At 40.3% G+C, this 24,858-nt stretch overlaps 2 protein-coding genes across 7 annotated transcripts in view; both read right to left on the bottom strand.

Moving 5' to 3' along the window:
• Positions 1-14,616, bottom strand: part of LOC117814897 (PDZ domain-containing RING finger protein 4-like) — a 159,825-nt gene extending 145,209 nt beyond the window's left edge. The window contains exons 1-3 of one of the 3 annotated variants that reach the window (XM_034686468.1): positions 14,553-14,616; positions 13,859-14,265; positions 13,685-13,771 (exon numbers count right to left, since the gene is read on the bottom strand). In XM_034686468.1, the coding sequence (XP_034542359.1) occupies positions 13,685-13,771; positions 13,859-14,245 (474 nt within the window). In that variant the 5' untranslated portion in view covers positions 14,246-14,265; positions 14,553-14,616. The other 2 variants (XM_034686469.1, XM_034686467.1) reach the window with 2 other exon arrangements.
• A 4,454-nt stretch (positions 14,617-19,070) lies between these two features.
• LOC117814763 (contactin-1a-like) overlaps positions 19,071-24,858 on the bottom strand; it is an 86,231-nt gene continuing 80,443 nt past the window's right edge. For all 4 annotated transcript variants that reach the window (XM_034686258.1, XM_034686261.1, XM_034686259.1 and 1 more), the window contains 5 exons: positions 23,830-23,933; positions 22,608-22,797; positions 22,412-22,524; positions 22,146-22,320; positions 19,071-21,335 (listed from right to left, as the gene is read on the bottom strand). In XM_034686258.1, the coding sequence (XP_034542149.1) occupies positions 21,259-21,335; positions 22,146-22,320; positions 22,412-22,524; positions 22,608-22,797; positions 23,830-23,933 (659 nt within the window). In that variant the 3' untranslated portion in view covers positions 19,071-21,258. The remainder of the gene's footprint in view (positions 21,336-22,145; positions 22,321-22,411; positions 22,525-22,607; positions 22,798-23,829; positions 23,934-24,858) is intronic.

The following is a 24,858-nucleotide window of genomic DNA, read 5'->3' as shown; positions in this document are numbered from 1 at the left end:
TCCCATGAATAAAACATCAAAACAAGTTTAGATGAAGCCATCTATTTCTGTCTGTCCTAATCTATTTAACAACAAACAGCAGCCAACATCTGCAGCAGGCTGCAAGCAAACATCAGACCGCACACATGTGCACTTTCTGCCATCTGCTGGTGAGATACTGCTATTACACTCTAACCTGTACTCAGAACAGGTTAGAATCTGGGGACTGGGTACTGATCCCGAGTCAGTGCACAGGAGAAGTATCCACCACTGCACTTGCTGCACTCTGCAAAACAACATCGTATAATGGGAAACACATGATGTGCTAAAAACAATGTGTTCTGAATGTGGGGAGGCTGCAGCCAAGCCAAATCCATTCTGGAGCTCTGAGATACAATCAGATGTTGTGAGAGATTGGCGTTTCTCTCTGTGGGCACAACCAGATGGAGGTCTGCTACCAACACCAGCGCTGTGTGACCTCAACATGCTGACTCAACACCAGCTGCGCTTTGGCCCCACAGAAATCTGGCTTGCTGTTGGCAGCAGAGACACAAACACACATGCAGATTTCTATCAGCCTCCTGCTCTGCATGGAGGAGATCAATTAGCAGGAAATGAAGCAGAGACACACACATGACACATGTGCAATGCGCTGTGAAAATGCATGGGAAACTCAAAATCATATACACGTATAGAGGCTGCAACACTCTCATGATTGCTCATCATCAAAACATCTTTCAATAGTCATTCCTACATTAAATTGAAGCTTAAGGTGTTTGCTTGGAATGTGTATCCCCGTCATTTTTCAACTCATTGTAACAAAGAGGCAATTAACTATCAAAGACACTCTGACACATTGTGACAACCAACCCCATGACGGGGATGGTTGTCACACACTATGGGGTTGGTTGTCACACACTATGGGGTTGGTTGTCACACACTATGGGGTTGGTTGTCACAATGGTATTTCAATGGGAAAAATATTTTTAAAAAAGGCAAGAAGGCAGAACTAAATTTGAAAGTTGAATTGCACTGACAGTGATAGACCTACATAACTTAATGCATTTTAACATAAAATGAGCAAGGAACATGAACAGGAAACACATGTTTAGGCCAGCCTATATAACAACATAAAGAACCAAACAAATAGGCCTAACAATAATGGCCTACTCAACTAGGCTACATGCAGTCACTGTCTGAGTTACAGTGATGGCAAATGTAGGGTCTGCGCACCATTTCACCATGCATGATTCTGCTAACATAGGGGTTGGTTGTTACATGTGACAACCAACCCCAAAGAGAATGTAACGGCCAACCCCAACTGGAATATTTCGCTAGCATCAAGGCTAACTACCATCTAACAAGTACTTAGCTAGCTAATAAAAATCTAAACTATAGCTTTCCCCTCACACTTTGTAAGGGTAACATGTTTTGTTATAAACCCATCGTTTAAAAGCCTAGAAGAAAAATACTGAGGAGCTGAATATTTACAATTTGACATGAAACACAAAAAGTCCTCTCACTTCAAGTTCAGCTGTCTTACTCCAGAGAAGACTATGTAGGTGAGCTCTGATCCTAATTCTGGAAATGTCCATACCCCAATTTAAGAGACAGCGCCCTCTGGTGGCGAGATATAACAGGTGTGCCAACCAACCCGTGTGACAACCAACCCCGTTCTCCCCTATTGAAACATCAGAAGTTTTTTGGCTACCAGTGATGCTAATGAGCTCTTATTTTTTTTGACGAGTGGGTTCTCGCTCTGTCTGTACGACCTGTCAGTGCACAAATGTGCAGAAACACATCACATTCCTCTTTAAGCTTTCATGTACTTATCATTTCCACATCTGCAAGAGGTTATGTGATAAGAAATGAAGGAATGCCTTCACAAAGGTAAGGAAGAAGAGGATTGCTACCAAGCATGCCTCGTTGGAATGCAATAAACATGTAAGCTGAACCAGATCATGTCGAGGTATCTTAATAGAAAACATTAAAATATTTAACTCCACCTGCAGGCAGAACTGCAGACTTAAAATTAGAGAATTATGTTAAAAAATGACTCCCACTTGACTCTCATAAAATCTGACTCCCAAGGAACCTGACATGACTGTGAAGCAATCAATTTCAAGCCTCAAGGTTCAACCTGATGAACCTCCAAAGTGTTCGGATCTATTTAAAAAAAAAAGCAGCTTAGTGACTTGACAAATTTGAAAATCAAGATCCACCTGCCCTGGAGCTTTCAAAAGCTAAAGAGTAGCTCTCAGCGCAGGTGTTGATGCAGATGAATTGCTAATGTTCAAACATGTGATAATTTCCATTAGGGTTCATTTCATGGGAAATTGAACTCCAAGCAGTTGTCTCAGTCCTGTAAAAGGAGTCAAATATTTTGAAAGGACTTTTTACAAGTGTGAAATGTCAGTTTATGGTCAATATTTCACAGAAATTAAAGACTTCTTTGATTTAATCAGAATAATTTCCTTGAAGGGACTAAATAAACAACCTTGCCTTCAGTTAACACTGCTATCAATGAGCCCACTTGTTTATTTCTTAGTCTATAAAACCAAAGATTATTAAATAAAGGGCAATGGAATGGCTGCATAGTACTTAAGATTTCAATTATCTGCATTTCTGAAAATCGTATTAAGTGTGCTTGAAACCATTACTTTGCCTTCGAGATGTTGAAACTATTATGCTACAAACTCAGCCTGCTCTGTACGACAACACCCATAACAATGAATATTCATACTCCATTTCTCTGCAAGCCCATTAAGCTAATTAAAAACACATCCGTCAGAGCTTCCCCTCTCAATCCAAGCAATAACATGAAGGCAATGATTGGGATGAAATTAGGCTGCTCTATCTGGCTGCAAAAATAATACACTAAGCCTGTCACTAACTCCCCACTAAGAGGTCACGCTACACCAGACAAAGTACAAGAAACCCACTCATTTACTGTGAGGAGGAGCAGGAGGAGGAAGTCTTGCTCACAGAGCGGAAATATTATTTTCATTTTTAAATAACCATCTTATTATTATTCATGAGGTAGTGTTCATGATGAATTTTGGGAGCAGTGAATGTTGATTTGGTGGCTTAAAGGTTAACAAAAGGTTTGTGGTGCCAAGAAAGATAGATGGTAAAATATGCAACAAACAACCTTTTCACACTGTCTTGAATGCAATGAAAACTTTACTATGAGTTCACTGTGCCTAAATTTGAAGTTTTTAGATCCTTGAGTTGCAAGGCAGTGTTTGATGATCTGTATTCAACTCCTCCTTAGAATGAGAGATCCCAACAAGATGGTAGATTACCATCATATTTTAGACAAACAATCATTAGATGCATTTCGACCAAGAGTTCCGGAGTCTTTTAGCCCCCAGAACTACTTTCCCCAGAACTAAAAGGTTCCTGTGCCCCCATTGTTGTCTGCATTTCAACCGAAGGCTGAAGTCTCAGGTAGATTGTGCAAATCAGGCCAGGGACACATGGAGAAAAAATATATATTAAATAATATTTTGAAATCTTAATAAAAAACTAAACTAGTATGCATTGCCAGGAACTCCCTCTGTGTTTCAACAACTGTGTAAACTCCACAAACACCATTATGTTCAAACAAAAGTCCCAGGACCATTGAAAAGTACTACCCCCCCAAGCAGGGGCTTTTCAGGGGGGAGAGTATCTACCCCTGCTGCTAGCATGGTTCTTAACTCTTATATGACTTTCTCTGTCTCAGTGAAAGCTATCCACAGTGAAGGCTGGGAAACCTCTAATGTCACGTCTCTTTTCTGTTTGTGCTCTAAACAAAATTCCTCCCTGTGTAAGGCAGAAATCTCAAAGATGGATATCTTCAAATCCAGACAAAGGAAACCAAACCCATCTGCATGGTGAGACACCAAAGCAGGAATCTGTTTGATAAAATGAACACATTTTCTCAGCAGCCTGGATTTGTGTGTTTGTCCTGTAGATGTGTTGTGATTTTGTTTGTGCCTTTTAAGACCAGCCTAAATGTCATACTGTTTTTTTATAACACTCAACAATGCCCGGCACAGGCGAGTGTTGGCCTAAAGATGAAATAAGAGCGAGGATTCAAAGGGGTGGGCTTGTTTTGATCCCTCGTCTTGGCAGGCGCACAGTGCCGTGCCAGTGTTTGCTAATACCCTGGACGCACCTGGCATATTACACAAGCTTATCCCTCTCCTCAACACCTCCCTAATGTACTGCGCAGCTCTCCCACTGTACAGTTGTTTCTCTGACTATAATGCAGCGGCTGCCCAGATGTAATTAAGCCCTAATCCTGCTGTCAACAAAAGCAGACGCAGCCTTAATTCAGTTTGCAGATGAATGTGCCGTAAATACAGGCTGCAGACATGCTGCTTTGATGATGCTGAAAGGCCAAAGGTAATGTCACGGTCTGCTCTGAAAAAGGTCAGGATATGAAGCCCGACATGATCCACATGGAGAGGCATTTTAAACTCTGCAGATTATCTGTAATGGATTCAACAGTGTGAGGCTCTGGGTTTTTATGGTTTAAGGCTTAACTTATAATAAACGCCGAGACAAATCAGAGCTGACTTCTCTTGTAAAGTCGTTAGAAGTACTTGTGGCCAAGTAAACTTACACAAGCTCAACTTAATACTAATAAAACAACTTGAGTTAGTTAGTTTTCAGATTAATAAATAAAATAATAATAAAAAAAGATGAAAACGGAGAACTTGACTATGAAAATTCACAAGCTACTTAGCGCAGTGCAAAGCAGACACAAGCCTTTCCTTTACAAGGGGCTACATTAAAGTGAAGTAGCAACATTGTATATTGATATGTAACGGAATGGGACAATCTCCCATTTTTGCACCTTTGCATTAGGGTAGTGTGATGCTAACGCTTTTGAATGCATGACTTTTTTTACATGGCAGTATTGTTATTTTAACTTTTGTATTAAAAAAGTCTGAGTACCCCAACATCTGTAGTAAGGAAAACTTTGAAAATCTGTGATTAAGATCCAAACTTTGTTGAATTAACAGAATTGACACCCTACATATGTTTTTACAATTTAAAGAGATTTTAAAAAGGTGTAAATAATACAGGGACATGCTTTTTGTTGATGTCTTGACTATGTTTACATTAGATTTTGATAATACCATATGAGTATCTTCTGTCATAGTGACTTCTGTTGTTCTATTTTAAGTTAACTCTTAACCAGTGTTCATTAAATTTCTTATAAGAATAAGTTTGTAACCAAATTGGAGTTATTGGTAGAAGGATTGCATGGGATCAGATCATGTTCTACTGTATATATGCTAGGCTTCAACTCATCCAGTTTAAGGTCACTCATCACCGGCACTACACCAGATCAAATAGAACAAGTTAGGTGTTGGGACCCATATGTCATCACTTCTGATCTTGTCTTAGACTCAAACATTTCTTCAGTCATGCAGAGACAAATACAACCGACAGCTAATTATCAACAGCCTTTCTGTAATACTGGGGTTGCTCCAACTATCTTTGGCTCTTCTATCTGCTTTGCAACAATCCCTGAGGTTCAGTTTGGCCATAGTAAGAAGAGGGTGCAAATCAGCTTCTCCTCCCTGTTTTAAAAAATGGTTGGCTGTCATGGTTTCGGAAATTTGGTACACACTGTCCAACATCCTGTCCAACTGTCCTGAATTTCTCAAGACCTGGCAACCTTTTTTTTGAGAAGGAGAGACACTGATCTTGGAACTGGCTGCTCTGGTTTGTTTTGTATTGCATGCATGCATGTCTCTGCTTTTTTTGCCTCTCTCAATCTTAGAGCCTTTTCACAAGGACTTTGTGACAATAATTCCAAGGAAGATTTGAAGACGCCTGATCATGAGTCTCATTTTTGCATAGGTGCTTATCTAATAACTTCATCCATTCTAAACATAATTAGAAAAATCCACTTAAGTCTGTGATATGGTATCCACCCCTGTGTGTTTGTGTGTGTATTTCTGCACACAGGCAGCTGGTTGTGAATGTGTAGGTACATGCTGACTCAAGGCTTTCACTGTAATCTCTCTGCTACAGATGTAGGTGAAGCCACATGTTTATCAGGACTGGAGGAGACCAGTCGGTCCGTGCGAGTTCAAAAGGCATCAGGTTTCTGACTAACCGAACCCCCAGTGCTGGTAAAGATGGGAACAGAGGGGGCGACTGACTTTAGATCAAACCACAGATATTTAGTTGGTGAATCAACAAGCCATTTTCTCATCACACTAGGAGACAGAAGAAAGGACTGGTTGCACGATAGCTTATAGTTAAAGTGGAGTTTTCTATGACATCAGAGAGTGAGAGGGTATGAATCCTGCTTGCATGGCTAAAAACAAGCAGTACAAGGCACACAACTAGTTTAAAAAAAAGACACACACCTGGAAGTGACCTGGAGACTTCATCAGTTTCAAATCAGCCTCCTAGTTTACAGCCTCTTTCACCCTAAACACTCTTTTCCAGATGTTGGCTGTTGAATCCTGAACTCGGTGCTCAGAGGCCGGTGAGCTGCAGGCATTAAGGTGAAAATAAAGCCAAGCGTTCTCCTCCTCAGTGACTGAGATGATGAATCACAGCAGTCACAGAGTGCTTCCTGCACAACACCTGAAAGCACAGCTACAGTAACAGGACTGAGCTGCAGTACATGAACATCTGCTCAGACCATGTTTCTGGAAAAACAGCACAGAACGTGTCTGTGGATACAAAACAGAGCACACGACTGGAGAGGAAGTCCAGACTGGACTGGAACCTACAAAGAAATATAGAAATGAAGTCATATACTATCATCACTGCTTAGAGAGCACTTATCATACGTTTTATAAAAATATATAAGAATAAAAATAAGAGAGGATAAGGTCTACAATAACTTGTTACTTTTAATACTTTTTTATACTGCCAAATATTTGAGGTTATTTTTTATAATTAATGATAGAAAACAAAGATATCAGAAAAAGGATAGCATGCAAATCAATCACCTTCATTTAAGTTGAGATGAAGTGTTCAAATTGGGTGTTTTGTCTTACCGACAGCTCAAAAAGTCCAAATATTTTCAGATGACAATTATACAAATTCAGCCACGTCAATTCATTGCTCCAGTTCTATATCTTATGAGGATAAATCGCATTCCTTTTATATACAAAACAAATAAAAAGTATTGTAAGCACTGTAATTTAAGAAATGTTTCTCTATGTAAGTAGAATAAACTTCAATGTAGTCTTCTTTCTTGAGGCTGGCTTCAAAAGCCATGGAATCCCCATTTGGTCCCATGTTAAGACGCCCATTGTCACAGCAGGATTCTGTGTATGCAGCTCACTTTTTTCTTTTTACTGTACATAGAAGGGGGGTGGCTCTTTTTGTTACGCATCTTTTAAGACTTTATCGAGGCTAACAGCTATATAAATGTATGTGAACAATTAGGGGCACAACTACATTGATTAACAGCTGGGGTATGTTGACGCCTGTCTCAACTCCACCTCTTTTCCCTGCTTCTAAGTTGACTGACACTTCCGTACATCAAGTCAGAATTTCCAATATGGCGACCACCATCAATGGGCTTCATTACGCCTCTTCAGAAACCAATGAGTGACATCACTGGGGCTTTGTCTGTGTTTTATACAGTCTGTGGTTATAATACATTATACTGATTCAAATTTTTTTGTCAACCCGATTTGTAAAAATTAATAAAAGAAACTTCAAATAAGAAAAACAGGCCATTTTACTACCTTTATTAAAGCAGCAGTATGTACTGAAAGGCTCCTGTATGCTTCTACAGACTGTACAGTTTAACCTGCAGATGTTTTCAATAATTAGGAACAGAATCTACCATCAAAGGTCTACAAATCAAAACAGTTCATCTGAGTTCAGGTCACTCTGATTTACTTTCAAATATCCCTCAGACCAAACTAACCAACACACTGTCGACATTTAAAAAGAGGCCTTTCAGCAGGTAGGGACAAATTTACCCAGAGTGCTCTGCTTTACGAGCGTGGTGGTCTCTAGTGGAACAGTTTTCTTTTTCACACCACCTGCCTAAAACATCAGACCTGTGCTGCTTAAGTAAATACATTCAGACACACACAAACAGTCACACACACTACTGTACATGATTTACTCCACAGCCACGGCTCTCGGCCCGTCTGAATCCACAGCCTTGGAATCTGGAATATCTTTATCTCAATATCTGCCTTGTAAAAAAAACACAGGCAGTTGCCAAGAGCTTTGGAAAAACATCACGCATGCCAAACCAGCAATATTGCAAATTCCTTCAACCAATGAAATTCCTATAAATATGCATGGAGATAAGCATGGATAAGACGTTAAATGAGAATTCTAAGTGCGGCTAAAGAGGCATTAACTAATTATCCACTTATCTAAATCAAATGTATTTGTAATGATAAATCTAAATTAATGCTGGTTGGAGTTTGTTTTAGCAGCTTGATGTGTGTGGGTCTTTTGATTTGGAAAGGAAATAGGAAATAGTGAGCAGGGCGGTCCCTCTCTCACGCAGGCGAAGGATAAACAGCTGCCATGTAAATTCTGGGTAAATGACATCCCAAACAGAGCAGAACAGGTAGAGAAAACACCTCCAGAGGGCTAAAGCACACAGAACATGACAACCCAATATTTACATCCTGACGAGCACAAGCTGAGAAGGAATTTTTCATATCAACCAATCTCTTTTTTCTGATCTGTAAGCCTTGAGGGAAGCAGATAGAAAGCTGTAAACCAATAACTTTATGCCATTTGCTCTGAATACGAGCTTTCTGCTCCATTTTCAGCAAAGTGCTTTGGGGAATTGGAGCACAAAGAGACTATAAAACAGTCTAGACAGGCAGTAAAAAGATGTATACAACTGTGTTCCCAATTGATGTGACCATTTGACGTCTGCCATTGTTTGCAGCGGAGTATAAACATGTTTTTTTCCATATTTCTCAGGTAATAAAATTGGATTTTTCCTTTTCTTCAACCAGACCAACACCCTTCAACTTCAAAGGGAAACAGATATTTTAGTGTTTTGTTTGGGGGCTCAGTCTGGACAGGAAAAATCAAATCAAACGTCAGGAAAGCAGAGGTCATAAATTTATATTTCCTCTTGACGTGAAGCAATCTGTCCTTATCATCTTTTTGTTATGGAAGCAAACAAACTGGCCTGCTTTAGTCCCCGCCTGTCACGCAAGATTGGATTTTGATGACACCGATACTCGCCCTTTCTCTTGGTTTTTCCTCCCTTTGCCCTTCCCCTTTCTTTCTCTTGATTCAGTACTGAAATCTTACTCTAAGAAAAGGTTAAAAGACCTCCATGTTTCTGCCAATAGCTCTTTGCTTAAGTATCAAAAGAAAAGTCTGGGTCAAAAAAAAAGATTCGAACAGTAGGAACTTTCAACAGCTTTGGTTACAAAATGATGAAAAGAGCCTTTCATTGTGAACTATATTTCCTGAGTTCACAAACTTTTAGCTGACTCCAGGTTTCAGTGTGTATTTGAGGGATCTTGGCTGCAGACAAGAGGACAATTGGGACTCTTATACCTCAGCTGTGGTTTTAAGTGTGTATCCATCTGGTTTTAAACAAACATACGAGCAAATTACATGGTCAAATTAAGATGACGTTGTGTTTTTGCAATGCTGACTAATCCATTTAGCGTTTCAATGCTGTGTCCTTCTTCCATTATTTCTTTTCAACACAGCAGAAGCTGCCCACTCACCCACAGCCACCTACTGCATTCACTGTCGGCCTGGTGAAAAGACAATCAGCTGGATCTATATCGGTACATCTCTGAGGTACAAGGAAAAATATGTAAACTGCAGGAGGCCACGGTCTTAACATCTGTCTACCACCACCCCACAGTATTTCTTCCTTTCCTATTTTATATGTATTTCCCTCTGTAAATACTGGAAACCCCCTCAGTTAGCCGATTGTTGGTTATTTACAATTTCTTATGCTATTAAATTAACTAAAAAGAAAATATAAAGCAAAAATACAATATTCTCTGTCAAAAATGTTGATCCATCGCACAAAGTGTAGCTAATCTAATAAAGAATATACCATCAGTGGACTGTTTGCTAAACCTGTTCCTGAAAGGTGATTGTCCTATCATACTTAGCAACATTAGCTGGGCACAGCACAGGATTTAAACATGCTAGAGTTAGCAAGAAAACGTATTTAAATCCTTAGTTCCTAAACATGTAACAAGAACATATGGGTTGTTGTCATTAAGCAGAAGTAAACTGATTATATTCGATTTTAAGTTGGGGGGTTTTATTCTAAATAATTCATGCCTCATGTTCATTTCATCTATTAGCTAAAATCAGCCAGGTCATTAGTTCCACAAAAGCCAGCTAAAAAACTCATGAACTAATACAATTTCATCACTAAGATATAGCACTCTTGATAACTTTCAGCAGATTAGTAAGAGAACCAGCTTCATACAATTTTACTGGCTAGCAAGTAAAAATAGTTGGTAAGCCAGCAAAGCAGTACACAGCAAATTACTTAGCTAGCATTTTGACAACATAATGAACTTCTTAATTTAACAGTTTAACATCAACAGTGGGCTATAACATGAACATGGTGTTAACTTAGAGATATGGATTGATTCCACAGCAGCTAGCTATTTGAAGACAACGGTTAACCCTCCTGTTACCCTCAAATTTACTAACATCTTTTATCCTTGAGGTCAATTTGACCCCAGCAATTCAATCCTCCAGAAACTTATTGTTACCTAGGTTTATGTGTCAGGTACTTTATGTTTCTGTGTTGCATACTTAAATAGCCCTTCAAATAAAACATATTTTAAGCATAAACACAATTTAAAGCATTTAGAAGGACTGTATTTGTAAAACAGAACATCAAACTGCTGCAAGTTTGTCATGCTCTCGGCGGCCCTGCCTTGTTTCACACAGGACACATCATTGAATGTCTTTAGAGACATGGTGGCTGGAAATATTATATATCAATCTAAAGGTTGGCGGTTTTGATCCCAGCGCCTGCAGTCACATGCGGAGGTGTCCTTGGTTATAGTGACCTCAATATCATCCAGAACAACCAAAACAAATGTGTAAAATGTTGATATTTCTTATGTTTTATACAGGTAAAGCAGCCTGGGGTCAAATTGACCCCAAGGAACACTGATGTGTACATTTTTTTTTACAGGAAATTGGAAAATATCAACATTTTAATTTTGCATTTTCCCAGTGGTCCCCATTAAATTAAGAAAAGTCATGAAATATGTACCCAAAAAAAATGATGTTAGTCATTAATTTAGCAACGTTAATCATTGAATGGGGTCCAATTGACCCCAAGGATGATAGAAGGGTTAAGCTAACCTTCCCTGTTACAATATTCAGCAGAAAACAACTTTGGTCCCAAATCTAGGAAGCAAATTGTTTTAAGGCTATAGCCAGCAACAGTACTTTTCGGGGGACAGGTTTTGTAAATAAAGGCCCTGCTAATGCTAGCCCTGCATGGTAGTTAATATATCAGAGTAACCTAGCTCTGTCCAGAAATGTCTCTAGCTAACCCTGCTACACTCATTAGCTAAGCTATCGCTAGCCTGCATTCATCTTACCCACAAATCTGAAGTCACTTTCTCATAAAAAACTTCAACACTGCATCATAAGTCAGTAGGATTTAGCATAAGTCTGGCCTCTGTAGCATGAATGTGTTTGATTTACACATCCAAACAGAGTTATGAGAGAACATAATTAGCCAACTCGTTAAAAGAGAACTATAACGCACATCTGTCTGCGTGTTTTTATAATTCATAAGGCTGCTGACCTTTTTCTCCTGACATGCTTTAGATCAAACCTTTTCACATAATAGCACTTATGTATTAGAGTTCATAATTCTAAACGAGTTAGCTGAAGACTTTCTTTTACAACCAGCTCTCAATCTAAAGCGCTAACTGACTAGACATGAAATCTGATAGCTGAAATTTTTTGCTGTACAAAGTAGCTTTTGTCTAAAATCTGGTAATCCTTGTTTTTAAAAATAGTACCCTCACTGTAAAGGCTAGGCAAAGGGTCAGTCAGGCCTTAAATATCAAGACTGTCCCTGCTGCTGGAATTATTCATGCTCATCCAACTTGATTGTCAGTTCAGCAGAAAGCCTTTCACATTTCCAACAAAGCTGATTTCCACTAAACTGTAAAACTTGGTTTGATGAACAGCCTCACAGCTCTCTCAAGTATTGGAAAAAGAAACAGTTGGAAATCAAAGAAGCAAACACAGAGTGAGAAAACTATTAAACACCCATTAGAGAGGAGACGAGGAGAAAAAGAGAGCTGAAAATAGAAGCTGAGCTACTGCCCAGCACTGGCAGAGGAGACTGCACGGTTTTCCACATTAATCAAAAGTGAGTCTGTTGCACTCACAGCATGCTGTAGGCAATTAGAGAGATACTTTATGTGACCATTGCCACCATTAAACCCATCCACCCTCGACAGCAGCCCAAACACAACACTGAGTCTCCTCCCGGAGGGTTCAGGACAAAAACTTTGAGGCTACCCCATGAGCTTACCCAAACAAGAGCTAGATTTGGCAGCCACACTGGGAGGTTTAATAAACTGTTCCCGGCAACAACAAAGACTCTGGGAACAGTTAGAAATGTGTCCAAATAGTTTATCCCATTAGGCCTAGATTACGCTAAAGCCAAGAAGCAAACAGACAATGATTAACATTTAGTCCGAGTTCCCAAGTCCAAAAGGGACAGTTTGATTTCCTGTGGTATTTTTAATTTCAGGCACGACTAAAACTGATGTGCAAAGTGTCCATTCAGGGGTCATGGCCTTGCAGGAAGTTCCACTAAAAGATAATAACTCATATGAGGTTTGTGTAGAAAGAATATATTTCATGATAAATTTTTATGATGCATCAAACAAACTGTCATCTTGTATTTCTCCTTAAGATGTATTTGGTGCTAGGAAGCTTTCAAAATGTCATTTTTCTCAATGCAGTGCGTCACTACAGTTGGATGCAGTGATCCTTGGTGAAATATGATAAGTTGCTCTGACCCAAAACTTTCCAAAAAAGGCAGGACGCTAACCAGACCCCTGACATGAGATCAGCTGACACACAAAAAAAGAACAGAGAGAACTTTAGAAGGATTCTGAGGTCATACAGGACAGACAAATCACAGTGAAATATCCTGACATGAGCATATTTCTCCATGGATGTCAGAAACATCATGAACCTTGCATAATGTTGTTCATCTGGCGAATGCGTAGCCTGGTATTTGAGCTGATTTGAAATTGTTATATTGCACAAATTCCTCTGTCAATATAAAAGGCACTCACTATTTGAAGAAGACCACGACACACCAAATTGCAAACACTGTATGAGGACAGATTACCTTCAAAACTGTCTTCACATACAGATTACAAACACTCCATGGCATATACAGTGATCCCCAAGTCAACATTTACTCTAGGAGTTGTCTGGTTAAACCTGAGCTGAGGCAACAGCAGAAACAGAGTTAGAGGAAGAAAAACAGAGGCTCTGGTGTTCTTTACAACACTCCAACAAATCCTTATATCAACAGCATGAGGAAGTGTCTCCTAGAGTGCACAAACACTGCAGCCTCTGGGCATTCTGGAGAGGCAACAACCCAGTTTATGTTCTGAAGCTTTTATGAATGAGCCATGAATCCTAGGAGTTCCAGTAGTAGGTTTTAAAACAAGAGACAATCTGTGAGCAGTGTGAGTGCTTCTCTTACCTCAGGTGCTGTAAGTTGCTCTTCTTTTGCACATGTTGCTGCATCTGATGCCTGGGTCCTCTTCTCACAGGTTGCACTCTTGTCTCCCTAATTCAACAAACACACACAGAAGTTTATGAGCAGATCATGCATCACATTTTTCAACAACACTCATGAACATATAGCATCTCTCACCTTGTAGAAGCCGGTGACTTGCTCTGCTATGCTGCTGATGTGCAGCATGTACTGGTGGAGTCTCCTCTGGTACTGGAGAGCAGCGAGTTGGGCCTCGTTCTGCAGAGTTGACACCTGAGCTAAGAGGTACTGCTCCCTCCGGTTCCACCTCAGCCTCGACATTCGGGCTTCATGCTCCAAAATCGCGCTTCTTTCCTCCAGGGCATCGGTGACCGAGCGCAGAGCGTCCACACAGCAGTGCTCCTCCCCGGACAGCTTGAGCCCGCATCCTCCCTGACAAACTCCGCCACCACCTCGACCCGGCTTCGGCTTTGTTTGCGACTCCATCCCGCCTGGCTGGAAGTTTGGCTCCTTTTCTTTGTCCGAAGTTGGACAGTCGGCGCACATAGTTTGCGCAGGCAGCTTTCCTGCGCAGTAATATGAGTTAGGACAAAGTTATTGTACAAGTCTGAACTCATGAAAGCGTGAGTGAAAGTTTGACCGGTCTGCGCAGCTCCTGCCGAGCTGAGGGGCTGCACCAAATCTCGCCCCACAAAGATGAGGTGTCGATCTGTGTCAGAGCAGAAAACTTCTCCCTGCTGACTCACTTCTGTTCTGTCTGCTCTCACATTTTTCAACCCCCTTTCATGTGCGGAGAAACGTTTCTAATACAATGTTGCATGTATATAATCTACAGAATCTGGTAGATTGTTACTTTTTTTTTAGTTGTGGGAAGTTTGCAGCTGTGTAGGTACTGAGAACCTGAAGTGTGATATAACTCCCACCAGCAGAGGGCGCTAACGTCCATTACACACTTCAACAAACCCTTTAAATTTGAATGGAAAAGGCTGTTTGATGAACCCACGTGTGCACCATCCTATGGCACCATCTCATATGTATTAAAATAATGATTGCTTTTTGAATTCTAATTACAACATTGTAGTATGATATGGAAATTATTTTCATTTTCTCTCTCTCTCTCTATATATATATATAGTTTAGTTTAGTTTAGTTTAGTTTATTTATTATTCATCGTGTCGTGCACCTTAAGGTGCCCAGCCCATATGGACTTACAAGACACTACAAAAACAAAACAAAATAGGAGCAACAACATAAGAAGAAAAAGAAGAATAGAAGAAAGAAGAGCAGTTACAATACTGCACATGTCCAACAATGACCTAAAGTAATTCAAAAGCACAGAGATACACTTCAGACATTTGGCAGTGACAACAACTACGCTGCTGAACAGCATTTAACACAAACTGAGCAAACTGAAACACTTTGTGTGTAAACAGGAACTGAAGTCTATCTTCATCAGACATGGAAAACAAATCAGGAAAGTTTTCTGATATTTTGTTGAAAAGGAGGCACCTGAGATCATGATATGAAGGACAGTAGAATAAAAAGTGCATTTAATTTTCAACTTCCTCCAGATCACACAAGGAACACTTTTTCTCCTCCTCTGGAACAGTGTGGAAGCGAACTGTTTCTAATGCCAGAGGAAGGATACCACATCTCAGCTAAGCACATACAGACCTCTATATACCTATATATTTTTTTTTATTATAACTTTTTTTTTTTACTTGTTATTTATCATTTTTTCAATTGACACACAACAAGCACACACACAGGAGGTGTATTCCTTTACACTTAATCTTTACATATCATTAATGAGACAATTTCCTATATCTAAAATCTTTGTCACTACATTCTTATCATCTTATTTGACAATGTACATTCATTGGTTATAGTGTACATTACACATGTGTATTAAAGGTAAAATTGAACTGAAATTAGTAAATCAAATCAAATCAAATAAATAAATAGAATTCAAGAGGTGACTGGAGCTCAGGCATCGCCGTTTGTCTTCAGCTGTAACCTTGCTGTGATTTTCTCCATTATAAGGACAGCTTTAACTCTGCCTCTCCATTGCGTAATGCTGGGAGCATAGACTGTATAGGCTGGGAGGTAGCGGATTCAACCAGGATGTTGTAATTTTTTTTTTGGCTATTAGAAGCAAAATTCTTAGTAAGGACATTAAGTCTCTGTCGTTAATATCATCGGGGGCTATGCCCAAATTTGATACCCAGGATTTGTTGAAGTTCTTTTTGAAAACTTTTCCAAAAATCAATACGTTTTGGGAAATCCCAAAAGATATGGGTGAAGTCCCCGATTAACCCACAAACCCTCCAGCACAACTCAGATGTATTACTGTATTTGGAAATGATAGAAGGAGTATTAAAATACCGCATTTTGACCTTCCAGTCAAATTCCCTCCATGCCGGGCTGTGTGTTAGTTTGTGTCCTGGTCTAAATGATTCCATCCAGTCTTCATCCGTTATTATGATGTTTGCTTCCATTTAATTCTATATATTTTTAAAGCACGTAAAAGTCATGGTTTTATGAGATGTTAAGCTGTATCTGAATAAAGTCTAACAAGGGACAAGAGTTGAACATTTGGGAAGCTATCCGCATTTTGCGTAACACATTAACTGCATGCCTTCTATTAGAATTATGTTAAACTGTATATCTAAATCAAATTAAATGAACTTTGATTTAGTCTGGGTCAGGTTCTGCGGAGCTTACATGTCAGTGAGACCCGTCTCAAGGGGATGATGGTCCTTCAGTGCCTAAAATCCAGTCTGTAACACGATATCAGCACAGAGACGTTCACTAATAAAGCCTTCCTGCATGAGTCCAGGCCGGGTTCAGTGCCTGACACAGCATGACATATTGCAGGCACTCAGAGCAGGGCGTCACGTTTCAGTTCTCCCAGCAAAGCGGTCTGCTTTAGTCTGCCGTGCACCACTTACAACTGTGTTTTGTGTTGTCTGAGCTGTCAGAGAACAGGTGTAGGTTTACAAAGACAATAGCACAATCTGTCCCGGGACTGCACACCTGTCTGCAAAAACACATGCACAAGGGGGTTAGGAGGAGTGTTTTTTTCCCTCCTGTCAATCACTGTAAATGAAATAGTAGCTATGTTATTACCTTATAATGTGATCTTAAGTTAAATGTTCTTAAATGAACCGTCACAGTGAGTATGAGGTTTTTGTGTTGAAGAGTTTCACAGTCACCAGACCTGGGATCAGACCCTTTTGCTCGGGCTGATAAGCCACTGAGTAAAAACCTATCTTTCTCTTTTGTTCTCCCTCTGAGCTGATTTCTTTGTGCAGTTAAGGTCCTCGAATGAAACAGAGAGAGGCTTAAAGCTCAAGAAGAAATCTAAAAACTGATTTATTTGGTCCAACCTAATCCATGAAGAGAGGTGATATCAATCTGCTTTTCATCTGCAGGATACCTGATAGGAGACAAAAGTCCAACAGCTGTTTGTGCATGAAGATCTAGAGAAGGACAAAGTCAGCCTGATCTGTAATGGAGGGCAGATTGAAACACTGTCACTGATAGATCTGCTGCTGGTAAAGATATTAGCTTTCTCAGAAGAGACAAATGTTTTCAAGAACAGAAAAATGACACACTTATAGATATGTAGCAAATACTTACTGTGACAGCTAAAGTTAATCAGTCGTGCTGTAGTTCTTTCAGTTTGCAAAAGCTGAAACACTGATATCCAGATTTTGCATCAAATTACTTTATGGCTAAAGTCTTACATAACTATCCTAAGGCACAAATGATTGAGTGATGATCAAGTTTTATCCAAATTCACCTCTGAAGTGTTGGCACTTAGGTACACCCACAAGAACTGGGAAAAAATCTAACACCTTCAGTTTGATCAACCTTATGGAGATCCATCTGAAACTTATAGCACCTCTTAAAACCTCTGACAGTCCATTTGTGAGTGAACATCTTGAAGTTCATTATCATTCAATCAAAAGCTCCAAAAGCCTTCAGTGGCCTTCAACTCGTCTTTTGTTGGAGTCTGGTGTTCTTCCTCTTAACAAATAAATCACAGATTCTCTGTTCACCTGTATGATGGTCGGCAAACCATTTAGTAGAAGTTTTGACGCTGTGGGCAGATAATCAGCATCTGCATAAAGCTTGTCAGCATATGGAAGCATGAAGTGCTTAAAAATCTCCTGGTAGGCTTCTGTGTCGTCTTTGGACTTGATAAAAGATGACATGGTGCCGCAACTCATCACAGACTGCAGAAACTTAACCCTGGACTTCAAATGTCTGGATTCTGAGCCTCTCCACAGTCCAGTTCTTTTTCTCTTTTTCCCAGGAATGACACCTCTGATGTTGTCTCTGGTTCAAGAGTGTCTTGATATTAAGAATGTGTCAGATAGCCTCATTCCTGAAGATGTCTCTTCACACAGTGGCTCTTGACTCCATCTTCAGTGCACTCCTCGTGAAGCCCTCCAAAGTTCTTAATCGATTTTTCTTGACAGTCCTCTTAAGGCTGCAGTCAGCCCTGTTGCTTGTGCACCTTTCCCTACCTCACTTCTCCCTTTCAGTCAACTTTCCATTAAAATGCTTTGATACAGCACTCTGCCAACAGCAAACCTTTTCAGCAATGACCTTGTGTAGCTTACCCGCAATGTGGAGGGTGTCAACGATTATCTTCTGAACAACTGTCAAGTCAGCAGTCCTCTCCATGACAGTGGCTGGGTATACTAAACTAGACGGAGTGACACATGGTGTTTATACTGCTTATATTTTAGAACTAAAAATGAAATACTCCAATATTTTGATAAATGTTTTTTTTTAGTTGTAGACCATAATTATCAAAATAAAACAGAGTAATGCTTGAAACATTTTAGTTTGTGAGTATGCAATATAACAAAATGTAACTTTCTTAAATAATTGATGGAAAATGTTTAACATTTTCCCAATATTATCTTTTTAGATGCAGTTGCTTTTTTGCCAAAGTGATGTTTTTTTCAAGAACATACAACACAGATCACATTACAAGAGATGAGAAGAGAGCACCCTTCAACACCCTCTGCACAGTCTGAAGCACCTTTCACAAATGTGCCTCAAATCTAAAAAAAAATACATAACTGTTAAAGAAATCAGCAGAAATCATTTCAGAGCTAAATTGCTGTACCTGTCATATAAAAATGTCTGTTTTCATCATGGCTCTGAAATCTCCCACAATCCACAAAAGTAATTGATGTACTTTTCCACTCAAAGCTGATGTCAGCTGGAGCCTCAAAATGTTCTTAAAGCTGCACTCACACTCAGGCGTACAGTCAGCTCACAGTGTTGATTTCTATCAAAGACTAATGTGTCACAAAAAGTCGCTCCATAACAACAGAAAACACAAGAATACTTGAATAGTTAACTACACTTTTATTGTTCCTTTTCCAGCCAATGAGAGTTTCCAGTTTCATCCCTCACATGAAATCCAGCATAGCGCTGAACTTCAGCTAACAGCCAAACATGCCGCCACTGCCACCAGTGATGCTATCAAACCCCAAACCATCGTGTGTGCGGGTCAGCAGGACCTTTTCTGAACTTTATGAGTGAGATTCCTTTAGTCAGTTTAAGATTTTCTCTCTAAAAAAAATCATCGTCTCCCCGAGGCTTCACATGAGATGACAGGCTGAATGAAGCTTAGCAGCTAATGTACGTATTAGGCTTACATCTACTCGCTCTCTGACGTAAAGGGATGTCACTCAGGAATGGAATGTTTTTCACATGAAGCTGAGAGAAGTTGCTATGATGTCGATTTGTTGCAAAGTAACGTACCGTTTCGTCTCCAATGTCATGCATGTTAAAATGTAGAGCTGCTGCTTCGTCCAAAATGTCAAAGTTCAAGGCATTCATGCATTTGGCAACTCTTTTTTTTTTATGATTTGTCGCATGAAGGAAAACGGGGGAAAAGCACTTTGTGGTGGATGTTGATATAGTCACAATGTCGAAGCATGGCCAGCATCATCACATGAGAAATGAATGGGAGGAGATAAAAACACAGCATTTGTTCCTCCATATGAGGGAAATCAACCTAAAACTGTCCAGCTAGAGGTGGGACATGACATACAAATATAATAATCATAAAAAGAAAAAACAACAACAGTTGAAAATGTTTATATATCTCTGAACACGTTAATAAAAAGACAAATAGAGCGCAGCAGAGCTTTAGAAAAAAAACCACCGCTGACATGGATGGCTTTGTTTATGCTTCTGTTTATACCATAAAAATGAAAAACAGAACAGACTAGATCACTGTTAAAGGAGCTAGGCAAGTTGTCTTATTAGAAAACATGAAGTAGCAACAGATGAGTCAAACATTGCACGATTATTGGAGGGCATGAGTGTCGCTATCGTTCACCGAGACTGTTAATAGAGACTCTCACACAAAGCCGTAAAAGAGAAATGAAAATGTTTACATGAATTAAAATGCCAACATTCTTTACAAAGCACCAGCTGGTACCACTGAGGTCCTAACGATACAGTCAAAACAAAAGTTAGTCTTTTAGATTGAGTTTAGTTTGTCCTCCCAAATATTGACCTAGATGTTTACAGCAGACGTTACATTTCTGCAATTTGTTCACCAACATGATCCAAGTTTCCACGGTCACATTGTTTGCTGCAATTTTGCGTTTGAAGACTGCACATTTGATATGTTCTGTTCGCTCCCTTTACATTCAGCTCTGCAAACGTGGATCAATGTGCCTTCACTTGTTTTTGAACCATCTCTTCCTTGTAAAAATGTCAACATGCACACATTTCTGAAAGTGGTGTCGTATTAATAGAGCTCATGTTATGATTTGAAGATAAGCATTGATTGCAGATCCAAAATGTTCTTGGAAAAACATCCACATTATATTAGATAAAAAAAACACAAGAATTATTGGTTATATTATTTCAGCATGGCATAAATGGCTCTTTACTCTTTTATGTTTGTTCCTAAAATCAAAGATGAGATTTGTTTTGACTGTATCTCTGTAACAAAGGGTGTGCTTCATTTATAAAAGAAAAGAAAATGCCACTGAACTGCAAGTAAAGAAAGACATAGACATTTTTATAAACGAGTACACTTATCCTTCACAGCAACTTGTTCACCTTGTACTATGGAATGCACTGAAATATCAGGGATCGGATGAAGCCCACTTTTCCAGACAGAGTGAGAAAAGTTGACTTCATGATGTAAAAAGACTCAACTCAAGCCTCCTCAGAGTGCGCTGCTCACACTCGCAGTCGTGATCCATTTTCAAACAAGTTCTGGTGAAAGATAAGTGCGGCCATTTATATAAGGCATATTTAAAAAGTTGACAGAACTCCTTTGACACTCCTCCAGAGAGGCTTTTCGTGGATAAATAAGGGATGTCTTTGTCCATTTCCAATTTTTTTTTTTCCATTTCCACAAACATATTCCAGACGAGGGGGGAGGAGTTGGAATATGACGGGTTTATAGGGTGGAACCAGAAGTTTGTGGAAAGAGTCCCAAAGTCCTCATAGGCGTCAACCTTTAAGAGTCTCCTTCACTGTAAGTGAAGACAAAGATGGCGCTACATTCAGAGGTTCAGGCAGAGGAGAGCCACCAGGAGCAGGGGGAGTACACTGAGAGACCGGGCGGCCATGACATCTCCACCTGAGAGACACAAAAACAAACGCATCAGACTTGTTTCAAAAATAACTGACAAGACAGAACATCATACATGTTCCCAGCACTCATCCATCAAGCCGGAGACCATATTTGGTGAAGTGTGATATTATACTCCATCTGTGAGGAGATCACCTTAAGTGCCCCTCCATTTGTCACCGCCCTGCATTTGAAATCCCCCACGGCTTAAATCCCCGGCTCTGTGAAATCAAGCTGTCAGGTGGGCCTGGACTGAATGATAAGGGATAAGGAGAACCGCAGGAGGGGTTTCCTCAACTCATCAAGATCAATTACAGAGGATTAAGGCCTCCTCTACTCAGCCAGCCGACCTGTCAGTCAATCAGCCGGTGAGGGGATCGAGTCAGCGGGCCATCGAGGCTTTAGTCACGAACCGTAAAGTTTCTCATCTGAGCTCTCCAGAGTAAGGTATGAAACCTGAAGTGACAGCTCTGCTCGGCTCGCGGGAACCCTCAGCTGTGACGAAGGATAACCTACTGCAAACTCTGGACCTGCTATAATCCCACTAACAAATGACAGACCGGGAATGAACAGTCACAGTGTATTACCTCATCACTGTGGATTTCAAAGATGATTAGATATCTCATTTTACTATTTCTCTATTTTCACTGATGTGAAACTCAGCCTGGCAAAATGCATGATACACAATGCAATTGAAGCTAAATTTTGGTAGTCATTTAACAGAAAACAAAACAAAACAAAACAAAAGGGAAGAGAGACCCAAACCTTTACCACATATAAAATTAAATGTGATTTTTATTGATCAAAATGTCTCTTTACTTCTGTAGCCTTGGGTTCCTGCGATGCTGATTTTGGACACCGGCCCGTCTCCTCCCTCAGTGTGCGCTCGGACTTCCACCACATAGCTCTTGTCTGGCTTTAGGGCCAGCTCTATGTACAGTTTAGGGGTGGAGTACAGGAGGGCTTGTGATTGGCCTTCCTCAGTGAACAGCACCTACACGCATAAAAGGTATAAAAACAACAACCCTGTGTCACTTCAGAGGGATTTGAAACATGGGAAAAAGTAAAACTAGAGCCATACTCACTTTGTACTCATCTACAGGTGCCTCGTGAGGCAGTGGTTCCACACGCTCCCAGGTGATGTGTACTGATGCAGCCTTAAACTTCTGATTAATTATTCTTGGGGCTTGATTTGGAGCTGGTAAAGACAAACAAAAAGTTCTGAACAACAGTCTTTAATAATTACTTTTTCTGATTTACCCAAAATAAAGCCCAACTTACGGGGTCTCTTGGTTTGTATTTGAAGGCGTTCACTGGACGGCCCATATCCTGCAGAGTTGAAGCCCCGGACCTCTATAAAGTAGGAAGAGTCAGGCTCCATACCATCCAACCTGGTGTGGTTGTCCCTGCTAGATACCTTCACCCTCTGGGCTTCCCCCTCACTTTCAACTTGATTCCTCCAGTACTTCACCTGGGACACAAAGGGACACAGGGGAGATGGGTGACTTAAAAATGACGCTCTTATATCTGAATTTAAAATCTGGACTTAAAAAGAGCAAAGATTAAAAAAGAATTATAGACGCAGTGAGTCTAAAGGTGCTTTTTGAACAGAAGTACCAGGAACTTTTAGTTCCTTGAATTACTCTTAATGAGCTAAATGGCTAAAGTTAGTCTGTTAGTATGGAGGAGATTCATCCTGTGCTGTTTTTGATCATGCTTTATAGCATTGCAAATACATTTGTTAAACTGAAATTTGCAACGAGACAAGCACTAGTGGCAAAGCAGTTTCACAACGCCCAAAATGCTCAACTTAAAGCAAGAACATTTTAAAAGCCATGGAAGAGATCGACCGGTGTTTCGGATTAAAGAGCAACCCTGTTAATTGGCGACTTTCAGCTGGATGCATCCCTTGCACATGGCTTTAGATTATCATTAAATTCTCATCTGGCAATTTGAATAAAAACCAAACTAGGATGCATTCCCAAGGACTCCATCCATGTTTTGACAGCTGTTGTTAACTTGACAACCACTGACACGTTCAAATGAAGGTCTCCGGTTTACAGGGTCACTCATAAAACTGAAAGAGATGCATTAATGGTGGGTGAAGTAAAAACACTACCAGTCAGAAATGTTCAGCATTGCAGGCCCGCCCCCCAAAGTTCCTGGACCTTTGGACAAAACTACCCCAAGCAGGGGCAGGGGGAGATTAATCACCCCAGAACTATAAATAGACCCTGGTTTCTGCTGTCGAATCATGCAGAGTTTCCCAAAAGGTTCCTAGTTCCTGGGGAAAGTTCTTGCTGTCGAAATGCACCTTCACTGTTTTACAAACATATGAAGAACTTAAGAAAGAATGAAATAACATGTTTTTTTCTTTTCCTCACGTTCAAAGGAACATGTGTGCTTTAAAAGATGAAAATATCACTGCCAAATGACCTGTGCCAAAGTGCATCTTCTATGTATTGAAGTATTTCTTGACCACTATGCCACTGTGTCCACTAACCTGATATCCGTCTATATTGCTTTGCGGAAGAGGCAGCCACCACACGAAGGCTTCTGTAGCGGAGAGAGCTCTGCCATCGACACTCACCGGAGCTTCAGATGGAGCTGAGGAGAGGCGGAGAAGAGCGGTTTAGGAAATAGAAACAAGGACGTGTCCCTCAGAAGGTTTTCTTTTTTTAAGCATACACAACCAAAAAACATCTTTTATAAAAACCAATCTATTTAGCTTTGCAGTGAGCAACATATTCGCTAATGGATCCATTACTCAGACTGTAAGTCCACTGAGCGTCTCCTGTCTGTGTCTGTTGGCCTTACTGATGCCACGTTTTCAAAGCAGTGCTGCAGGCATCATTTCAGTCACCTTGATGAATCACTGTTAGAAACTAGTGAAGTGACAGGAATCTCTCTTGGCCCACATCCCCTTAACGGGCCATCAGACACCTTCACAGTGACTTATGAGCCACTTGTTCTCTGTGTGTACACTGTCCCTGCCAGGAAACTGTCCTCTCGGTGTGAAATCGTCACACTGGGCCTTGGACCAACAAAACCCATCGCACACTGTCGCTGTGCTGAACACAGAAACAAACCTGCGAGCACACAGACACAAAGCTGCCACGCCCCTAAAGGCAGAGCGCTTTGCAGGCTTAGCTATAAAACCAGAGACAATCCAAGTGGCAAGCGTTCCCCAAAATGGGTTACCATGGCAACGGGGCATCTCCATAACCCATCATGTCTGGATTGCCGGTGGTTATCTCGACTGTCTGTCAGTGGAAGTTAATAACTAGGCTAAATGCTTTGCATCCTTGGGCGAATTATCAGCTTTCTGGTTCATGCTACAGAGATCATGATAATCCCCCCGCAGGAAAGAGAGAGAGAGAGAGAGAGAGAGAGAGAGAGAGAGAGAGAGAGAGAAGGGGGTTCGCTTTCAAGGGGTATTAAAATTCCACACAAAATTCTACATGAGAACTTCTATTAAACAGATCTTACTCCACTGAAAAGCACGACAGTGATAAGTAGCTGACACTGACAG

The sequence above is a fragment of the Notolabrus celidotus genome, chromosome 6, assembly GCF_009762535.1.
Source record: "Notolabrus celidotus isolate fNotCel1 chromosome 6, fNotCel1.pri, whole genome shotgun sequence".
In the NCBI taxonomy this organism is placed as follows: domain Eukaryota; kingdom Metazoa; phylum Chordata; class Actinopteri; order Labriformes; family Labridae; genus Notolabrus; species Notolabrus celidotus.
Note: the sequence above shows the minus strand (reverse complement) of the source record. Positions and strands in the feature narration are given on the sequence as shown.